Here is a 20,769-nt window from a genome sequence, read left to right on the forward strand (position 1 = left end):
AAATGAGTATTAATGCATCTTTTACCACCTTGCAAACTACCTGGTGTGGAATGACCTTTAATTTATTATCATCTGCACAACAAGGACACATTTCTGCATATAAGCCTGAAAACCAACATTTTATACACTGATTTTCTACTTTTTCTATTTCCTCACCTCTGGGAAGTCTCACTTGAAAGTTTTTCGGTGGATAAAAATCTGCATGTTTATGTGGATGGGATTGTGTTCAGGTTATTTTTATCCAGAGGTGTAACTGCATATAACAATGTATTAAATGAGATCTGATAAATGGCCTTTAAGCTCATTTGAGTGGTTTATGTCTCGAACATGATGAGGGGAGAGCTCCACATAAGACAACTGTAAACATGTTGCTCCTGCAGTTTGTATCAGTGATCACTGTGGTTAGAAACTGTTGCGAAAGGATGATGACTCAAGTTTTTAGATGAGCTGAGAGGACTCGAACACAAAGACCTCAAAGGCTCAGACAAAAGACACAAAGACGCACGGAGAAAAGGCTGATGGGAGAAGGCATTGAAGAAGAGGATGGGAGTAGGAGAGAGAGATCGGGCTGTGCTGTGAATGGAGGGCTAATTCATTTTTTTCTTTTCCGTCTGGTTCACGCCTGGCTGCTGCTGTTAGTCAGACAAAGGAGCGAGCGGGTCTCAGCCTCCATGCCATGTTGGTCTGAAGGATCCATTTTAGTCTGCCAATCAAAATGAACCCAGGTCATTTACATACCAGATCCACCAGGGCCCACTGAAAACCTGTGGAGCAGCTCCCCCTAGAGTTCTGTGAGTGGACACTGCATCTGCTCTGCAGACGTAAACCACGTGTCCACTCTCATGTAGGGAGCATTTGACCTGCAGATTGAATTAAACACATTTCAAATGTTTACTTATAATCAGTAAATGAATTCAGACATTATTAGAGAGGAACTTTAAAAAAATAACCTTGCCTGACTCTTATTTAGGGAGGAAAAAGTTCAAGAACCCTGATTTAACAGCTCCCAGAGACACAGCAGGGATGTGTGCTCTCTCATGTATCGAGTACTAAATGTGTCAAATGTATTAAGCACTTTTAAATGTTTATCTCTAACCAGGAAATGAATTCAGATAATTTAAGAGAAGCTTTACAATGTACAGTTTAAAGGATTCAAGGATTCTTTATTGTCATTCACCACACAGAGAAAACACGACAGTGCAGTTACTCAGTTCTCTGACTAACAATCAAAAATAGTAAACAGCCAACTAAAAATATAATCATTTATATATGAAATAAACAAGTAAATAAATATATTACCTATTAAATCATTTTAGAGATGTGGAGGTTTAGCACAGTTTAACATTGTCACAGTATCCAGAAAAGCAGCAATTCTTCGGCCTCACCAGGATGCTGTGCAGCCTCCATCCCAAACGGAGGAGGGAAAACGGTCCATAGCAGGCAAAAGATCACTGCTGTAAAACTGTTTAATTCTCTTCCTAACTTAACCCCCCCCCACACATCTATTTTAAAATGTAAAACATTTTTAATTTAAAATTAATTAATAAATTATGATGTCGATTCACAGACTCCAGCCTATGCCATTATGGCTGAACACTCATATGGGCTAATGATTCCAGGTCCACCTCCCCTTCTTCCTCCTAAACCCTCTTTTCCTCTTCTCCTTCTACTTTTCCGTTTATAGCAGAACACAGAAGTAAGTGGATTTTTTATCTGTAGGATTTCGAGTTGCCAGGATGGCCTCTTCAAACACCTCCCTCACTCCTTCCTGGAAACGAGACAGAAAGAGACACTCAAATTTAACAAGAGGAAAAAAAGATTTCTACTTCAGAGAGAGGTGGAGGAGTTATCAGATCAAAATAAAGATCTATTTCCTAGCAGAGTATCAAGATAAACAGGAAATATTGTGAATATAAACTGTTTATTTTGATACTCTACAAGGAAAAATCTAAGATGTGAGAAATCACGATGGTCTCTGCAGTCCTGCTGACGTGCCTCTGAAACATTGCATGGAAGTTGAGTACAGCGCCTCTGTGCTGGCGCACTGGGGAGGTGGCTCCCCTGTTTGCCACAGACTGTTCCTTCCTTGAAAGGCACTGGTCAAACCTCAGATTCAGGAAGAGAAAGGCAGTTTTTATCCTGGTCCTTGAACACACTGCATCAAGTATTTATCCTCTGAACATATTCAAAGGTGTGTGGCAGTTTTATATTGTAAGGTAGAGACCTGACAATAATACAAAGAAAACAGAGAAATACAAAGAAAACCCCAACAGTCATATGAGCCCCTATGAGCAAGCACTTTGATGACAGAAGGAAAAACTCCCATTTAACAGGAAGAAACCTTCAGCAGAACCAGGGTCAGGGAGGGGCGGGGCCATCTGCCGTGGCCAATTGGGGTGAGAGAAGGAAGACAGGACAAAAGACATTCTGTGAAAGAGAACCAGAGATTAATAATAACTAATGATTCAATCCAGAGAGGCATAGTGAGTGAAGAAGAAACACTAAATGCATCATGGGAATCCCCCAGCACCCTCGACCTATTGTAGTACAACTAAGGGGGGATTCAAGGTCACCTGATCCAGCACTAACTATATGCTTTAATAAAAGGAAAGTTTGAAGCCTAATCTTGAAAGTAGAGATAGTGTCTGTCTCCTGAATCCAAACTGGAAGCTGGTTCCACAGAAGAGGGGCCTGAAAACTGAAGGCTCTGCCTCCCATTCTACTTTTAAATACTCTAGGAACAACAAGTAGGCCTGCAGAGCGAGAGCGAAGTGCTCTAATAGGGTGATATGGTACTACAAGGTCATTAAGATAAGATGGGGCCTGATTATTTAAGACCTTGTATGTGAGGAGCAGGATTTTGAATTCAATTCTGGATTTAACAGGAAGCCAATGAAGGGAAGCCAAAACAGGAGAAATCTGCTCTCTTTCTAGTCCCTGCAGCAAGAGTACTGAAGCCGTCTCAGGGAGTTTTCAGGACATCCTGATAGTAACGAATTACTGTAGTCTAGCCTAGAAGTAATACATGCATGAACTAGTTTTTAGTGTCACTCTGAGAAAGGTTCTGTTCATAATTGTTATTAATTTTTAGGCACAGAGGGTTTCCTCTTTCCCTGCTGAGGATGCTTTGGTTATTTTGGCTTCACTGCGTGATGAACTGCAGCTTGCAACTAAGGCCACTGTTCTCAGTTAGAAATGGGAGAGGAGCTGCTGCCTAAGAACAAGTGTGAGGCGAGAGTGGAGCAGGAGGTTGGCAGACTGATTTGTAGGGCAGTGGCTGCAGATACAAGCAGTGGAAATGAGCTTCCCCTGTAGGGTCTGGGCTCACCCACAGAGAGGGGATGCCGAAGCCTTCTGGGTGAGGTGCTGCAGGTATTAGAGTCATAGAGGCCAGTATTTTACTCAAATATGTTGAGCCATACTTAAAAATTTTGTTATGATCTTTAATTTTTGTGATTTGTAATTTTTTTATCTTAATTATTTAGTTTATGTTGCAATTTTAAACATTATGGTCGGTAAATTCACCATGCTTTGCTGATCTATTCTGTTTTAAGTTGGTAGATGTCGTAAAACGGGTGCATGTTGAGCCTCCATGTGGTGATTGTTTTTTTGTTTTGTTTTGGTTTTTTTGCCTGTCCCATTTGGTTCTTTAGCCGTCAGAACTGTTGTCTGAAGACCAACAAGGATACCCAATTGATTTACTTTGCCAAATGGGTCATCACAGCCTTGCAGTATTGGTCCTTTTGATCGACCTTTGTTGTTATTATTTATTTTATTTTATTTTCAGTTGTTACAGACGGGACAGACATGAGTGAGGGATAGGAAAGGGAGAAAGAAAGAGGAAGGAAAAGAAAAACAGAAGGGGAGAGGGACAGTGAGAAAGGGCACTGAAAAAGAGAAAGAAGAGAAAAAATCTCCTGGATCAGCTGTTGAGAGAGAGAATAGAAAACAAGCAACAAAAAAAGCAAAAAAAAACCAGAGCAGCATACTAAACACAACACCATCACTTTAATCTAGCTAAGTGTAAACAGCAGTAAATACTAAATATTGAATGTTGTTGTGTAGCACGCAGGACCGACAGCGCACAATGTGCTTGGAAGTAGCAGCCAATAGAGGTGTAGTTTATGTCTATGAACAGTGAACACCCGTGTGCACACCTGTGTGGATCAGCGCGCTTGTATTCAAAAGGTTTCCCCATGTAACGGTCTGCTAGAGGATGTAGAGAGCCATAGCCCCGTCCCCCAGGGCATGAAGCAGGCATGGAGGAGATCCAGGCCCCAGACATCCAGAGGCCCCAGCGTGCGAGAGCCCAAGGAGGACCACCGGAGGGGCATCCGTGCCACCCTCCTGGGAAGAGCTGAGGAGAGCCCAGATGAGGGGTCACCCAGTAGCCACGGAGCAGAAGCCAGAGGGGGCTGCAGTGGCGTGCCCGCCGGCTCTGCCGGCAGCCAGCTGTGCCAGAGTGAACCGAGCCGCAGGCCCAGAGGCCACTCCCCAAACAAACTCTATACCCCAGGTCCAGGTACCCTCGCCCCTAGAGGTGGAAACGGCACCTAGACCAGTTACCCTTTCCCCCGGGGTGGAGGCAAGCAGACCGCTCCAGGCTCCGCAGCAGCAGGGAGGCCCCGCATCCTAGATCCCAATTGGACGGCCAACACCTCCTCCCAGCCCCCCCGCCCCGATGGCCAGCAGAGAACAGGAGTGTGTGAAGACCCCAAACCTCCCTCCTCTCGCTCATGTGTAGTGTTGCTGCGTGTTGTTCTAAGGTGCATTTAAAACACGGGAGAGCATGGTGCTGCTGCCAGAGAGCAGCAGGTGTTAGCACGGCCCCTCCCGAGAGCCCTCAATGTCTACATGGATTTAAAACTGAGAGGTGGGCACCGGCGCCAGAGGTGGGGTTGAATACACAGACCGTCCACTGGACGCCGTTAACGTGCCCACCCTCAAGGCCCTATATGTATGTGTTATGAGAGTGTGAGTAATGTGGATGTCTAAGTTGTGGAATAAAATTGAGGCACAAGTGGCCAAAGGGGGGGGGGGGGCACTAACCAGGTTATGACCACAACCCCTGGGTTAAGCCCTCCAGGGATAACGTCCCTAGGGATTCTCCAGACCCCCTAAGCCCGTCCCTACCTCCACATCAACCACAATGGCGAAGGCGCGACCAAACCACGACCCCCCGTGGTGGTGTTTGTTTTAGATATATCAGGAGTATGTAACCAGGACCCCGACCTGAGATGTTTTGTAGTTATTTTTTACTTCCACTAGGTTTTGACAAATGGCTTTTGATGCCTTTTTATTAAGTGTAAAGATTTCCTGTGACTCTGTGAGTAATGATGATGTTCATATTTCTTTTATTCTTATTGCCCAAAACGTATAGATACCAAGGCTTCTTTCTCAACAGAGAATCCCACCAGCAGACTTATTTTTCTCTCTCTGTACCTGAGTCCGAGCCGAACACTCCATGTATTTAACGGCCTTCAGCTCAAGAGCCAGTTCCTCGCCACTCGTAAAGGTCAGGGCTTGTTCCAGGGTGTTCTCGTTATCTCTCAGATCCACCTGAGTCCCAACCAGCAGGAATGGCGTCTTTGGAGAGACGCGTAAAATCTCTGGCACCCACTGTAAAAAGACAAGCTAAAGGTTTGATGCGGTTTCACTGCAACCCTAACGATCTCTGCTCTGTGTGTGTTTATCCTTAGAGTTTGGCTCATTATATTTCTAGTTATGGAAGTAATTAAAGTGAAGGACATGAGCATCAAATTAGAAATAAAACACACAAACCATCTAAACGAACCTTGTCTGTGACGTTCTCAAAGGTTGAGGGCGATACGACAGAGAAACAGACAAGGAAGACGTCGGTGTCAGTGTACGTGTTAAGTCGTATGTTTTCGTAGTTCTCCTGACCTGCAGAGGCAGACACACATGAAAAAGATCCGCAACAAACAGAGCAACCAAAGCAAGGCAAATTTAAGCAGTTATCTCCGAGGCTGAAAAATGTGAATGCAGTTCCTTTAATATCCACTTGGGGCTAAAACTTTACAGCAGAAATAATTACATTCTCAACCTGATATAAAACACAGTTTTGTCATCTATGGACTGATTTATTCCCTCATAGAAACTGTATGGTGGGTAATGTTTTTCTAAATCACCCATCAAGATACTGGTGAGGCTTAAAGTCAGTGGCATGGCTGCTTTGATTGACAGCTGTTGCCAGATAACTGTTCGTGTTTCATAAGTGCCGCAGCCCAAAAATAAAGATTTCATAAGGAACTTCATAAGGACAGTGTAGCAAGATTTCAAATTGCTATAGGATCCTATCCATCACCAGCAGCTCCGAACATTACAGGAAATACTGCTACTACTATAAATATGCTACAGCTGTTGCTATTAGTATCTGTTTTGTTTCAGTTTATGTGTATTTTTTACCTGAAGTGTCACACAGTTGCAGACTGTACTCCTCGTCATTGATCTTCACTGTCTTCACACAGGTAGCAAACGACTGGGGGGACAGAAGGCAAGGAGTGAGGAAACACAAAGAAAAAGACAGTAAACCTGTGAAAAACCTTGATTGCAGATGTACTCCAAACAAAACTGGAAGTAGACTTCTGGACTAGTTAAACCTCTGAACGAGTGTCGTCACAGTTAGTCTGTGGAGCTGAACCAAAGCCACGTAGTTCCAGTGTTAAACAAAGATTACACTGCTGAAACAAAACATGTTTGTGGATGCTGACAGAATAAACTGGTGAAATCTGACCAAGTTTTGTTTAAGTGCCATAAATACACGAAACGTTTCCCACTCTTATTAAACCTTAAAGGTGCTCATACGTTCCACACACTCACATAAATGCGTCAACGAGTTGGAGGTTCATCATCTTGACAAAGGACACCCATGAACTAGAGGAGCCAGAGATTGAATCCCTGACCTTTCGTTTTCACAGAACTGTAAGTAGATCTTGAGCAGTGTTGGATCAGATACTCAGTGGTCTGCAACCTGCCAGGTCTTTAGCACAAAGTCACTATAACACCTGAGCATATTGTGTGAGGACATAGCTGTCGAGAGGGAGCAGCAGGGTTCTCCCTCTGTATAACAAGCTTGGCAGCACTCCGGCTCGTACTGATCCCCAGCAGATCCTCTAAATTCAAAGCTATAGCTGTTACGTTATACCTGCTCTTCTGTTCAAGTCTTAAGTCTTAAATCAGTCTCAAAGAGGATGCTTAGTGAGGGGTGAGTGTGCATGTATATATTTATATTATACAGGACCTCGTATGGGTATTCTGCAATTGATACATCAATACGTTTATATATCAACTGTTACGCAGACCATATGTAGTGAAAACTGTAAATGTTAATACACAGAACTTTAGATATATCCGCACATCATTAACAGACAGCAGCGATTACATTCCTGCGCTCTGTGATACCGGCTCATATTGAATACTGTATTACAAGTTGGTCCTATACGAGCTTTGCTGCTATTGGGCCAATCGAAGTATCCTACAAAGATCATTGAAAATATTAGATAAGAAACCTTTTTCATATCACCATTGTCAAATTTTAGATAAATACAAGTTTCAAAATTTTACTAATTTCAAATTATTTAAATCTGCCTGTCTAATATACAAAGTTCTTGTCATTGTTTGTTCTAGTATAATGTGATCACTGTTTTTGTCCTTGTCACATGACCTGTAAATATTGTCTCTGTATGTTATTATTAACTTGTGTTTAACACCAACCTGCCAGAGAGTCTGCAGATGGAAATTAGCCCAAGGCTATTTGTTAAAATATTCATTAATATGTATTGCCCCTCTTTCTAAATAAATAAATACATGTATTATCACGGCAGGGCTGCTGTACAACAAATGCGGAGTAGATGTCAGTACTTCCAAATAAGCCGTTGAATGGTGTGACGGGTGCCCAATCCCAGTCCTCGAGAGCTATTGTCCTGCACCTTTTAGATCCATCCCTACTCCAACACAGATGAAACAAACGGTTGGATTCATGGCCTTTGCCATCAAGTTTGGCAAAGGCCTGATAACAAGCCATTCATCTGATTCAGGTGTGTCAGAACAAAGATGCATCTAAAAGCTGCAGGATGGTAGCTCTCGAGGACTGGAGTTGGACAGCCCTGCTCTCGGAGAAAGAGTTGACACATTCACAGGGCTTCATCACATCATCACTACACTTTATACTGCAAGAGGCCCTGCAACACTACAGAGAAAACTGAACCCACTACCAAAAAAACCCAAAAAAAAACCCAAAACAAAACAAAATCTGATGACCTATGAGCAAGAGCTTTGGAGACACTGGGAAGGAAATACTCTGTTTAAATAGGTAGAAACCTCAGGCGGAACCAGGCTCAGTGGGATGCAGAGATTAATAATAACTATCGATTACCCTCTTAAGCACCCATGTCCCCAGATACGGGGCAAAGGGGAGGAGATCACATTTACGGTTTACGGTTGGGTGAAAAGCTGACTAAAGGAGAATTCGATGCATGATCAGATCTATCACAGATCTACTGAAGGAGGTTTCAAGGTCACCGGCTCCAGCCCAAACTATACCATTTGCAAAAAAGAAAAGGAAACCTTCTGCCTGTGCTCAAAACTTCTGTCTGCGTAGGTCAACCCATCAGAAGGCGATGGCATAAAAATATGATAGCAATAGACATGAAGTCAAATCATATATTGGTCACATGCCAACATCGTGGTCACGCACAGACTAAATGTTGTGACTGCTGCTTCCTTTAGATTGACATCCTTGGCTGAAAGGCTCTCTTTAGTGGTTTTGGTGGGAACTGAACTGAACATCGAGTGAGTTAGATTTTTTAGTGAGAGGTAAAAACGCACCACTGTAAACTAAAGAGATGTTTTGTGTTACCAAAACAAAAGCTTTGCAGTGAAATGAATTCCAGTGACCAATCCTTTGATCGTGATCATCTTGTTTTCAAGATAACGGCCAGCAGATCAAACGGGTTTGTCTGCAGCGACGATTTTCACTTATTATGGTTGCTAACACTAACAAAACAAGCACAGAAACCAGAGTACAGCACTGTGATTCTGGCTTTGACTTCCAAATGGTAGCACTTCTAGTTTTAGGGCATTTCAATATGTCGTCCACATTTTTGGTTATCTTGCAGGCGCATCGAAAAGAACTGGAGGAAAACAGACGTATACCCTACAGCATGTTTTTAAATGTATTTATATGTACTCGTTCTCAACTGTATGCTATGTTTTAGTTATGGCGTGAAACAAGAGTCAGAAATACTCTGGAAAAACAATGTTACAGGTGACCTGTTTTCTTACTGCGGTGGTTATTTGTTAGATGAGTGACAGGAAACACCACCACAAGAGCCAGCACTGGCATGAAACAGCTCAACACAAAGCAAAGATTAAAGAAAGTATGCAGGGCACAGCTGGGAGATTAGAGAGGACACTCTGGTTATTCAAGTTAAGGCCTGATGACTTAAAGGTTTAAGGTACAACTACAGCACTGACAACGAGTTGTTAGATAGTTAATAACAACAGGAAAATATAGGCAGGAACAAGATGGTTAATATTTATACAATCAATGAGACAATAAGCAATTAAGAGTGGCAGTGATGTAGTCACAGTCCATCACAATTCACAGGTTATTGCCCAGGAAACAAATGTGACCTTGACACTGAGCACAATTTAGGTGAAGAGCCGTAAGGTGAACACCGTGTTTGTTTTTGTCCAGGTACGGCTGTGTGGCAGGAAGGAAGCAGGAAAGAACTCAAAAACATTCTTAAGCCCCTTTTCCATTAGTACCTACTTGTGTTTTCAGGGTTTTTCCTGTAGGTCATAGTACCTGGTACCAGCTACTTTTTAAATACCTACTCCATGGGGTTTTGAGTGATCCAAGGCGACCCGAAAATGTGACGTCAGAAGACTTCTTGTCACCAAAAAACAACATTGTGGTTCTCGAGTCTGAAAAAAAGCCACAGACTGTGCAGCAGGTAGATCGTTGCCTCGACGTCCGCCTTTGTTGTGGCGTTCGTGTCGCATACTAATCACATCGTGAGACTCTCGGCCACGCTGCTTTAATAACCCCACGCGCATTAGGTGGTACTCCACTGTAATGGAAAACGAGCCGAGTTGTGCCGCGTCGAGCCGATCCAAATAGGTACTAATGGAAAAAGAGCTTTAATGCTGCTGTTTTAACAGAATACAAAAGGCCAACACAGAAGCAGGGCAGGAAAAGGGAAACTGAAACTGAAAACTCTGAAACACGGAGCAGGGAGACACAGGACCATGAATGAGGACGTGACAAAGGACAGGGGGAGACAAAAAATACTTACAAGATAACGAGGGGAGAGGAAACAAGTAGGAACACGGCTGAGGGGAAACTAACATCACGATTTGGGAGGAAGTCGTCATGGTCCTGCATCTTTGACCCAGTGTCTTGAGTTTTTGTGTGCTCATGATTCATTCTTTTGGATTTAAGATGTGATCTGTGTTCAAGCTCTGCTTCGTGCTTGTGAGTATTATATTATTTCCTAGTGCTTTTCAGTTTTGTTTTCTATGGTCTTCAGATGACAGCAGTTTCCCTTCTCTTCCAGTCTGTCCTAGTTTCATCCCTGTGTTTTGTGTCTCATGTATGATGTCAGTCTTCTCTCCGTGTTGGTTTCCCTTCTGTCTTTGCGTTCTTCTGTTTCCGTGTTCGATAACATCTCGTTTTATTTTGATAGTCTTTCGTCTCATGTGCGTTATGTTTAGTTTTGCCCGAGGCGTCTCCACTCTGCCCTCATCTCCTCTTGTGTATTTAACCCCTCATTTTGTTTCTGTTCTTTGTTTTGCCCTCCATTGTCATGCATTTTCTAAGAAGCATTTTTTGCTTTAAAATATAAAAAATAAAAATAAAAATCTTTTTTGGCCCTTTCAGTAAAGAGCGACAAAGAGAAAGGAAATAAATGCACCGAAGAGCTGTGGGTCAGACTCCAACCCAGGCTGGCCACTTCCTGCCACTCAGCACATGGTCACCTGCTCATCCCAGTGATCTAAACCGGCACCCCTGACCTGCCTTTTTGATGCATTTTTGTAAGCGCTTATAAATAATAAAACAGGTTTTTGAGTTTTATATCTTCAGTGTCCTTCACTTTTGGTCCCATTGCCGTCCACCACACAGTGAACCTTGATGGAAGTTAAACTAAACACAGACTGACCTATTCGCCCATTCGTTCATTTTCATTGCTGACACTGGATTGCCCAATCAAATCTCCTAATGCGAGCGGTGTTGTGCCAAAAAGTGATTGTCTGCCAAAAACTGATTTCTGGTATTTGCCAAAAACAGATTGCTCGTATTTAAACTGCTATATATAACTTGTTGGTCTATAATATGTGAAACATATGTCAAACGTATCCCACATGAATGATACCAAGTCATCTTGAGCCACAAACAGTATTCCTGTAACAAGGTAGAAGCCACGATCAGTTTTTGGCAGCGATTGTTATATATCATTTATTTAAAAAAATGTCTTTTGTAAGAGTAATCTGGCCAAGACGACAGCAGAAAGTGCAACAAATATTAGTTCTGTAAACATATTTTAAGTGGACAAAAAGGACTGAATTGGTTATAATGTAAGTACAATAGCACAGAGTTATAAAGATACTTAAAAAACAGGTAATTTTTAAATTGTATATATAACCCCTTTGTAAACTCTGTTCACCGAACTCTATTTACCAACATACGTAAAGATATTACACATAAAAAACACACGGAAACATTGGAAATCAGTTTTTGGCAGGCGATCACTTTTTGGCACTACACTGTCCCTTCACCCACCTGTGCGCTCACGCAGCTTAAGTTTCAGTGTTGAAGAAGTGGTGAAAAGCTGAGAGACAATGTTAGCTGTCAGGGTGCTGATGAACATTATTACCAGTAACAACTAGAAAACAGACCTCACAGTCACAGGAGGCTGCTGCTGCTGCTGGCACCAGCTGTGGAGAAGTGAGGAAGAGACAGAGGAAGATGAATTCATGTGTTAAGAAAATAGATGGAGGGACAATTAGGAAGGGAGAGATTTCAGGTAAAACCAATGGCTACTCTGACCATGAGCCATCGCTAATAGTGAAAGTGTAACTTTAAGTTATTGTCAACTGTATTATATCCGTCAATCAACAGAAATGATCCCCAGTCCAGCCCTTTGTCAGCATTACAATGACTGCACAGAGCCTTGCTTTCACTTTTCTACCTGCAGAGATTAGATAGTTACAACCATTTACCACTTCCTGTGTGACAGCATGGAGCCAAACACCGAGTATTCCAGAGAACACTCTTAAGTTAATAACAAGCTGGCTTTTGAGCCGTTTCACAGCTGGTGAATGGAAGCCACTTGACTCTGTGCTGTTTTCGGATACTCACCATGGGGAAATCTCCAATGGGAAGCTTGTCAGTTGTGTAGGAATTGAGCAGGCAGGTCTTTCCTGCTTCATTGTCACCCACCACCACACATTTAATGTTTTTCATCTGAGGAGAAGGAAGACACAGAATTTAAAGAAATAAAAAGGACAATATGAGGAAATAACACCTCTTTTCCGCTAGCACTTACTCGGCTCGGCGCGACTCGCCTCGACTCGACAGTGATGGATCAAACAATACCGAAGCATCGGTGCATGTGTCAAACACACACCTCGCACTGGTGCGTGTATGGCTTTAAGAAAAACCACGTGACTGAAGCTTGGAGGACGATAGGAGCGCGTTAACAGTGCCGTTTGTGTGTTTACGGGTTTCACTCGTCATGAATGAATTCCAGCGATATCTGTAGGATGTCACCTTGGCCGCAAAATGCGACACAAACTTCGTCTTCTTTATTATTAATAATAAACGGTAAAGCCTGTCTTCTCCCCTCACACACAGATACACATGAACTCCCACTTTTACAAGCACGTATTAGTCATCCCTATTATTTTTGTTCTGCTCAGTGTTATTCTATTTTGTCCAGTTAGAACTCTATCGTCACTTGGTTAACTAAACAGGACTACTCATCACTCGTTTGCTGTCCACATGTCAAAGTGAACGAACTTCAGTCTGTCTCCAGGTTTCCTGCAATTACTTTTTAAACCGAGCAGATGTCGCTGTTGAGCGATTCACGGAAACAGTGTCAACAGCAGGCAGAGGATTAGTTTGTCATATCCTCCCGAGAATAACAGCCTTTTCATTTATGTCCTCTGTGATCGACATTAGCTTTGACTTATCTTATCCATTGACTTATTTGCTCTCTGGGTACTCTGGGTTTCTGCAACAGTCTCAAGATGTGAGTAACCAAAGTTAAATCACTAGACTTAAAGCTCTAGTCCTATTTGAGTTAATATTCTCTAATCAACAAAAATGTACCCTTAGGCCCCCTCCTCGACTCAGAGATTTATGTAAATGGCCTCCTTGACTCCCTGCTCATACCAGCGTTCCTCCCTGTCCAGGATGTGTACATCCTCATCATGGGGAGGTTACATCTTTCTTCATCTTACAATGCTGTGATTGCAGCAATTCTCTGTGAATGGTACTCATGGCTATTGATCAGATCAAGGAACTGACCTCACAGCCCATTGGTCATTCAGTGGTGCTAGTTTCAGTCACTGTGTAAATGTACTGTTAATAAGGTTTGGGGAAACCTGCAGTCAGCTGAGAACGAAGAAGTCAGTTGGATGAGTGACGAAACATTTCTACATCCAGATGAACAGAATCAACCTTTTGGGAGTTAGCATTACTTCTGTTCTAACAAATAACATAAAACAACAAAACACGACATTAAATGAGAGGTCATTGAATTTATTGCTAGTTTTAAATACATTTTACTTTTAAAGTAAAATGATTGTAAAGCATATGAAAAAACGATCAAACAAGCTTGTAAAGATTTTGGGTTTGCAGTTAACTTAAGTCTCCCTCTCTTCTCTAACTCTTCTTGTGTCAGTAAAAAACTGATGACTGACTGCACAGTGTTAGATAAAAGTCTACACAAGATGCAACTGCTTGTAAAATACAATATGCAGAATTCAAATAATACAAAACAAACAGATGCTTGCCTGATATATTCACAGAGGAGATTTGTGGGCTGTGGCCTACCTCAGTATCTTCTCCGGGTCAGTCAGGAGCTTTTCAGTATAATTCCAGCATCAGCGTCCTCGTGCTGTCACGCTTCATCAGAATTTTAACACTGATCTGAAGGTTGTTTGGGCTCGAGAATATACCCTCAGTAATAATAGTGACTCAGAGGAAATCTTCTGAGTGTGCTACTGTTTTATCATCCAGTCGGTCCTGTTCTGCACTCTTTTCAAAAACGAAACTATTTCAGTTCATTCCAGTTTTATCTCACGTGGATCAAACCAACAACGCAGAATCTAATCTACGTTTTGTTTACTTACTTACTTTCTGTTTTCTTTTATACTTTGTAGGAAGAATTTTGTAAAAAAAAAAAAAAAAGAAAGAAAAAAAAGAAAAGAAAAGAAAAGAAAAAAACATTCAGGAAGTAAAAACTGATCGATATTATTTAGATCATGGTTTTGGGTTAAATTACAATCATTGTCACAGAGCTCAGGTTCTTTGTTTGCCATGGTGACACTGACCTTATGTTCTACTGTTCACACCTGCTGGAGTGTGACGCATTCAAGTTCCCTTCCTCCCTTATTGCATGAGGTATAAACATTTTAGTGCTTTTGATCTATAAAAGTTTCTCTTCATTTTTGTGAAATGTGTACATAAGGTTTTAATTTTGCTTTTAAGAAAGGAAACCAAGACCATCTCCTGCCTGGCAGCTCTATCTTCAACATCCTTTGCCCAGTATATCCACTATCCCTCCTCTGGACATGTTCAAACCACTTCATCCTCGCCTCTCTAACTTTGTCTCCCTCTATTATACTCATTTCTAATTCTGTCCATCCTGGTGACTCCCAGTGGATGGTATCTGCAGCCCTGCTTCCTCAGTCGCTGTGCAAATCTCACAGCAGGAATGTAATTCTCACCACTCTTAACTCAGCTCTCAAGTGGTTAAAATGTTGTTGTTGTTTTTTTAATTTTATTGAAAACGTCCTGACCTTGGACAGAAAACTGCAAAAATATCGGCCTAATGTCCAGTAAAAGTGTTCAGACACAAAAATGAAGTGTGAAAGATTTATCTGAATAATTGATGAAATGGAGAAAATCATAATAATGACAATCTGAGAATGCGTAACCAACTACTGTGCAGTTCACTTAAGTCACACCACATACATTCAGCAGCCACTTTATTAGGTTCGCCTGTTCAATTCAATTCATCCATTCGCTTCCGCTTATCCTTTTCAGGGTGGCGGGGGGTGCTGGAGCCAATCCCAGCTGTCATAGGGCGAGAGGCGGGGTACACCCTGGACAGGTCGCCAGTCTGTCGCAGGGCCAACACACAGGGACAGACAACCATTCACACTCACATTCACACCTAGTGGCAATTTGGATTATCCAATTAACCTATCCCCACAAGCTGTATGTCTTTGGATGGTGGGAGGAAGCCAGAGTACCCGGAGGGAACCCACGCAGACACGGGGAGAACATGCAAACTCCACACAGAAAGACCCCGGCCTGATGTTGGAATTGAACTCAGGACCTTCTTGCTGTGCGGCAACAGTGCTAACCACCATGCCACCGTGCTGCTCAAGTCAATTCAATTCAATTCGATTCAATTCAATTCAATTCGGCTAACATTTTCTGCAGCTTTTGACCTTTTCCTTCAGCTGCGTGAGCACTCAGCAAACGTATATGAGGGGCTGGTTGCATTAGGAGATCTGACTGGACAATTGAGTGTGGGCAATAAAAATGAATGAAAGGGCACATCAAGGCAGCTAGGATTTACCAGCTGTACGCTGGCTTTGTGCAACAGTATTAAGCTTACGAGTCAGTTTCTCTCCACTCGTGAAGGTCACAGCGTGTTGGTTTCTCTGGGCCAGCTTCTCCAGGGTGTCGCTGTCATCTCTTAAATGCACCTGAGTCCCGACCAACAGGAAGGGCGTCCCCGGGCAGTGGTGTGAAATCTCTGGCACCCACTGTGGAAAAATCAAGGTCAGGTTTGATGGGCTTTTACTGCAACAACTGACCTGTAGCTCTGTGTGTGCGCGAATATCTCTGAAGTTAGAAACCAAACAAAATTAACTTTGAGTTTGTCAAGACCAAATTTGAATTTAAAAGCAAGCTGAGTGTATTTTTGGACGAGTCTTTGAACTGAGGAGAAGAATTTCACATTTTAGTTTGTTGATTATTATACAAACGATTCTCTCAGACAAGTGCCCGTTTACTTTTTACCCATTATGAGCATCACTCATTATTCTCGGCCAGTAATTAAGGTTAGGATGTGTATTTTTTTTTTTATTCCAATCCATTCAGCATTTAAATAACCTTTATCAGATTTGATGGTTTTGTTACAGACTTTTCAAAAAAGTGTTTTGCTTTTCTTTCACAAATGTGGGATTAAATTGTGTTAAAATGTACAAAACAGTGATGTCATGTTTTATGACGAGGACCCAGGCACAGAGAGACTTGATGCATTTAAGAATCTTATGATTTCTATAAAGAAATTTGCAGACTTGCACAGAGAGGGTAAATTTATGATGACTGATAACGGAGACGAAGACAACAGGATCAATAAAAAAACCCTAAAAAGACGGCAACATAAAAAACCTCAAACTGAACTTGAATTAAAAGGATATGAAACTGAGCTTTAAGATGACATTTGAAAGATTCTGCAGTATGAATATTAAGCAGCAGTTGTCCTGATTCTTGGATATTGAGGATAGGAACAAACCAACACTGGCCCAGATGAGTTCAGTCAAACGATGATTTCATTAAACACACGCGTGGGAAGATGTACACTGTAACACGTCAACATAGATCTCCGCTAAAAAGCACACTTCAAAATGGTTTTAATATGTCAGGGTTCAGCCCCTTCTGCGTCAGCGAAGAATATAACATGCATAAGTTACAGTTAATGACAGTTAGACAAATTTCCATTATCAGCAACATTTTACCATACATGGCTGTTTATTTCAACTGTCTCACCCCCCAGATGTTTCCTGTTGACTTGTCCAGTTTTCATCAACTGTTGCTTATGCAGGCACAAATGCAGTTACCAGCAAAATGTCTTCCTGGCCTCTGGCCCAGACTTTCTTCTGTAATTAACTGAAGAAATAAGTTGAGCTGGTTGGTTAAATAGCTGGGTACGACACCATTTAAAACTTTAAAAGTAAGGAAAATCTTAAAACCAGTAGAAAAATGGACAGGAAGCCTGTGAAAACCTGCTAAAAGTGGAGTGATGTGATCATGCAGCGGCATTTTGGACTAACTGCAAACGATTAAGAGTGTTTCAGACCTAAACACAGAGGATTACAGTGGTCCAAACTAGGCATGAAGGCATGAGCACATTTTTCAAGGTCTTTTGGAAGAAGATGTGATTTTGTTTTGGTGATTTCACATAACTGATTAACATCTGGTCTTTACAACTGCGGTCAGTTGCTTCTCAGATTTAAAAGAAGTATCTAAAAACACTGATTTTTAACAATCAGAGAACAATGAGAAACAAATAATGCAGCACAACGTTGCTGACAGGTGAGTGTTTTTGTTTTCTTCTCCTCGGTTTCATCTGTGATTACAATGGTATGGTATGACAGTTTAAGCAAATAGTAAGATGTGTATAAATATTGTCATTTTATAGATAATCAACTTTCAATTGATCTGTAGAAAAATATATAAATTAATTATTTTGATAGTTATATAAAGTTTTAGTAGTAGTCAATGTTGATGTATGTTCTGATAAGGAATTTTTAAACTTTTTTTTGTTGTGTTGTTGATTTTTTATTTTTATAAATTAATGTTTTTAACAGGCATACTGAGGTTTCCTTTAACTGACAGTCTTTGAGAGTTTGAATTTAAAGGGCAGCCTGTGAAGAGAATCACCTCATTAAATTAAGTCAGTATCTCCATCAAATTAGAAACAAACACAGATACCAGCTAAACAAACCTCTGTGACGTTCTGGAAAGATGACAGTGACAGTGATTCAAATTGGGACAATGGCTGCTTTGACTGACTGGTGTTCCTCAGTGTCTGTCATCAAAGGTTTGACTGATACAGGATATTTCCTCACCAGTGACTTCATCAAAGGTGCTGATGAGAATAGGGCTCAGTGGAAATCAAGTCAGAAAACTGAGATTTCATGGGTTAAACACTGAGACAATATTGTCTAAGTTTAAAAGTTTGATTAGGTAGAGGACCAATAGCATTGTCTAGGTCCATGATCCTGTTGGGGGTGACATATCTACAAGAAACCTAAAGAAGTCCAGACGCTTTTCTTTCTAAGCCCCTGAGACAACGATGACCTGGATGAGTGAGAACCTTCACACACATTGTACAGTAGAATTTTTTAATTTAATAAACTGAGCTTAGATGTATTTTTTACCTAATTTTACCTTGTCAAACATTCCCAGAGTGTACGCCTCTCCACCAACAATCACTGTCACAGCATACCTGTCAAACACCTGGAGAAAACAGGGAACAAAAGACACAAACAAAGATAAGTAAACATGCAAATGCAGCAGAATCGTTACAGCATGATTAAGCAGAGTCAAACTGATTTATGAAATGAGCTGAGCACTTTCATGAATATTAGTTTGCAGCTGTTCAGGTAAGCAGATGTGTCATGTCTTGCTTTACTCCCCTTTACTCACGTTCAGGCTTCTGCCACATGTGTTAACAAGCAGCTTATCCCAACATTCCTGGTAACCTCGGCTCTGGACGTGAGTGGATGCAGGGAGTGTTTTACAGCTGCTGTGCTTACTTGAATACTTACTTTCAAACTCCAAACACACTATAACAGAAATTGGTCCAGACTGTATTGTGTGAGAACACAATACACAACCCACTTCGATTGGTTTTGCATGTATGCGCGTTTGTACTGTCTGTCTTTAGTGTTCTGTAGAGTTCAGTCACTGGTCTGTAAGTATCACAACCTGTGTGACACAAAAGAGCAGTTCAGAGCAACCTGAAATCTGTCTGGTGTATGTCTGCAGACTTTCATGCCACGAGTTTCCTGCAGAGAAAAATGTTTTTTTATTTTTTATTTTATCTGTGGTATTTAAACCTTCTCACTGTGGGTATGTATTCTTACTTGTAGGTTGTGCCTGTATAGGTCAAGAGGAATTCATGCTTTCCTGAATCACCATCACCCACCACCACGAGCTTTATAGTCTGCATCTGAGAGGTAGGAAAAACAATTTTTAAAAAAGGAGCAAAATTAGGAACAAAATAAACTGTAAAGACAAGTAACAGTAACTGATTTGTGTATAGTTAAACTCACTATCCACATTAACCTTCTTATGGCAGCTGACTCCGGTTTACTTTCTATTCTTATTCTCCTCGATCTGAGTTCCGCTGTCGACACTATTTCTCACTCTATTCTCCTCAGTAGGCTAGCCTCCATCGGTCTCTCCCATACTCACACTAGCTTGCTTTAAATCATACCTGTCTGATCACACTCAGTTTGTTCGACTCAAATCCTTCACTTCTCAGCCCTTTCCTCTGGTCACTGGCGTGCCCCAGGGATCTGTCCTGGGGCCCCTTCTTTTCATTATCTACCTTCTTCCGCTTGGACACATTTTTGATAAATATAATATCCATTTTCACTGTTATGCTGATGACACCCAGCTTTATCTGTCCACTAAACCTGACTCTGCTCTCCCCCATCCTTCCTCACCCTCTGCTTAGCCGAACTAAATTCATGGTTCTCTTCTAATTTTCTCAAACTCAATAGTAACAAATCCGAGCTCCTCTTGGTCGACTCTAAATCAACATTATTCAGAACCAACAGTTTCTCTGTTACTATCAAAAACTCTCCGGTCTTCGTTTCTTCCTCTGTGAAAAGTTTGGGTGTCATCCTCGACAGTACTTTATCTTTCAATTCACACATTAACAATGTTACTCGGTCTGCATACTTTCAGTTGCACAACATTAATCGTCTCCGTCCTTTTCTCACTCCACATGCCGCTGCCATTCTTGTTAAGTCTTGTTACTTCGACGGGTTTGGTTACTGCAACTCTCTTCTTTTTGGTCTTACTCAGAAATCCATCCACGAGCTCCAATACGTCCAGAACTCTGCTGCTCGTATTATCACCAGGACCCCTTCTGTCCATCACATCACTCCTGTCCTGCAGCAACTTCATAGGCTTCCAGTCAAATATCGCATCATTTTTAAAACACTCTTGTACACATTTAAGGTAATTCATGTTCTCTCCCCGCCACATCTGTCTGATCTGGTTCAGATCACCATCCCATCTCAGTCTCAGATATTTTCTTCTCTTTCTCTCTCTGTCTCCTCCCCCCATCTTGCCGCCATGGGGAGCTGGGCATTCAGCTGCTCTGCTCCTTGACTTTGGAGTTCCCGACCTCCTGATTTAAGAAATATAACTTCCTTCTCTCTCTTTAAGTCTTAACTCAAAACTCAATTGTACAAAATAGCTTATCCCAAATATCCTCTCCACTCTGCTATTTTACATTTGTTTTATGTCTTATGCCTTTATAATTGTGTAAACTGATTGCTTTTATGTTGCTTTTATTATTCTGCTGTGTACAGTGTCCTTGAGTGTTTTCAAAAGGCGCTTTCAAGTAAAATGTATTATTTTATTTGAAAAAAGTGCAATTCAAACAGGATTTCAAAGTAAAGTTTAACATGAAAGCTTTTAATAGAAAATGTAAACATGATGTTAACAGTGCGTTCTAAAATAAATGTTTCTTTATAAAGGCA

General features: G+C 41.5%; 1 protein-coding gene across 5 annotated transcripts; it reads right to left on the reverse strand.

Annotated features, from left to right (window-relative positions):
* Nucleotides 1-372: 372 nt before the first annotated feature.
* LOC120728213 (cell division control protein 42 homolog) lies at nucleotides 373-14,305 on the reverse strand. Of its 5 annotated transcripts, none has more exons than XM_040023034.1 (7): nucleotides 14,081-14,305; nucleotides 12,383-12,487; nucleotides 11,920-11,958; nucleotides 6,427-6,499; nucleotides 5,795-5,904; nucleotides 5,443-5,619; nucleotides 376-1,768 (listed from the first exon to the last, which is right to left on the reverse strand). In XM_040023034.1, the coding sequence occupies exons 2-7, from the start codon at nucleotides 12,485-12,487 to the stop codon at nucleotides 1,679-1,681; spliced, it is 594 nt and encodes a 197-aa protein (XP_039878968.1). In that variant the 5' UTR covers nucleotides 14,081-14,305; the 3' UTR covers nucleotides 376-1,678. The 5 variants fall into 5 exon arrangements, with proteins under 5 accessions (XP_039878966.1, XP_039878968.1, XP_039878967.1 ...); XM_040023033.1 differs by lacking the exon at nucleotides 14,081-14,305 and adding an exon at nucleotides 12,570-13,242 and having other exon boundaries at nucleotides 378-1,768; XM_040023035.1 differs by lacking the exons at nucleotides 11,920-11,958; nucleotides 14,081-14,305 and adding an exon at nucleotides 12,570-13,233 and having other exon boundaries at nucleotides 388-1,768.
* Between the last annotated feature and the right edge of the window lie 6,464 nt (nucleotides 14,306-20,769).

Source organism: Simochromis diagramma, unplaced genomic scaffold (genome assembly GCF_900408965.1).
Source record: "Simochromis diagramma unplaced genomic scaffold, fSimDia1.1 OVJJ01000307.1, whole genome shotgun sequence".
NCBI classification, from domain to species: domain Eukaryota; kingdom Metazoa; phylum Chordata; class Actinopteri; order Cichliformes; family Cichlidae; genus Simochromis; species Simochromis diagramma.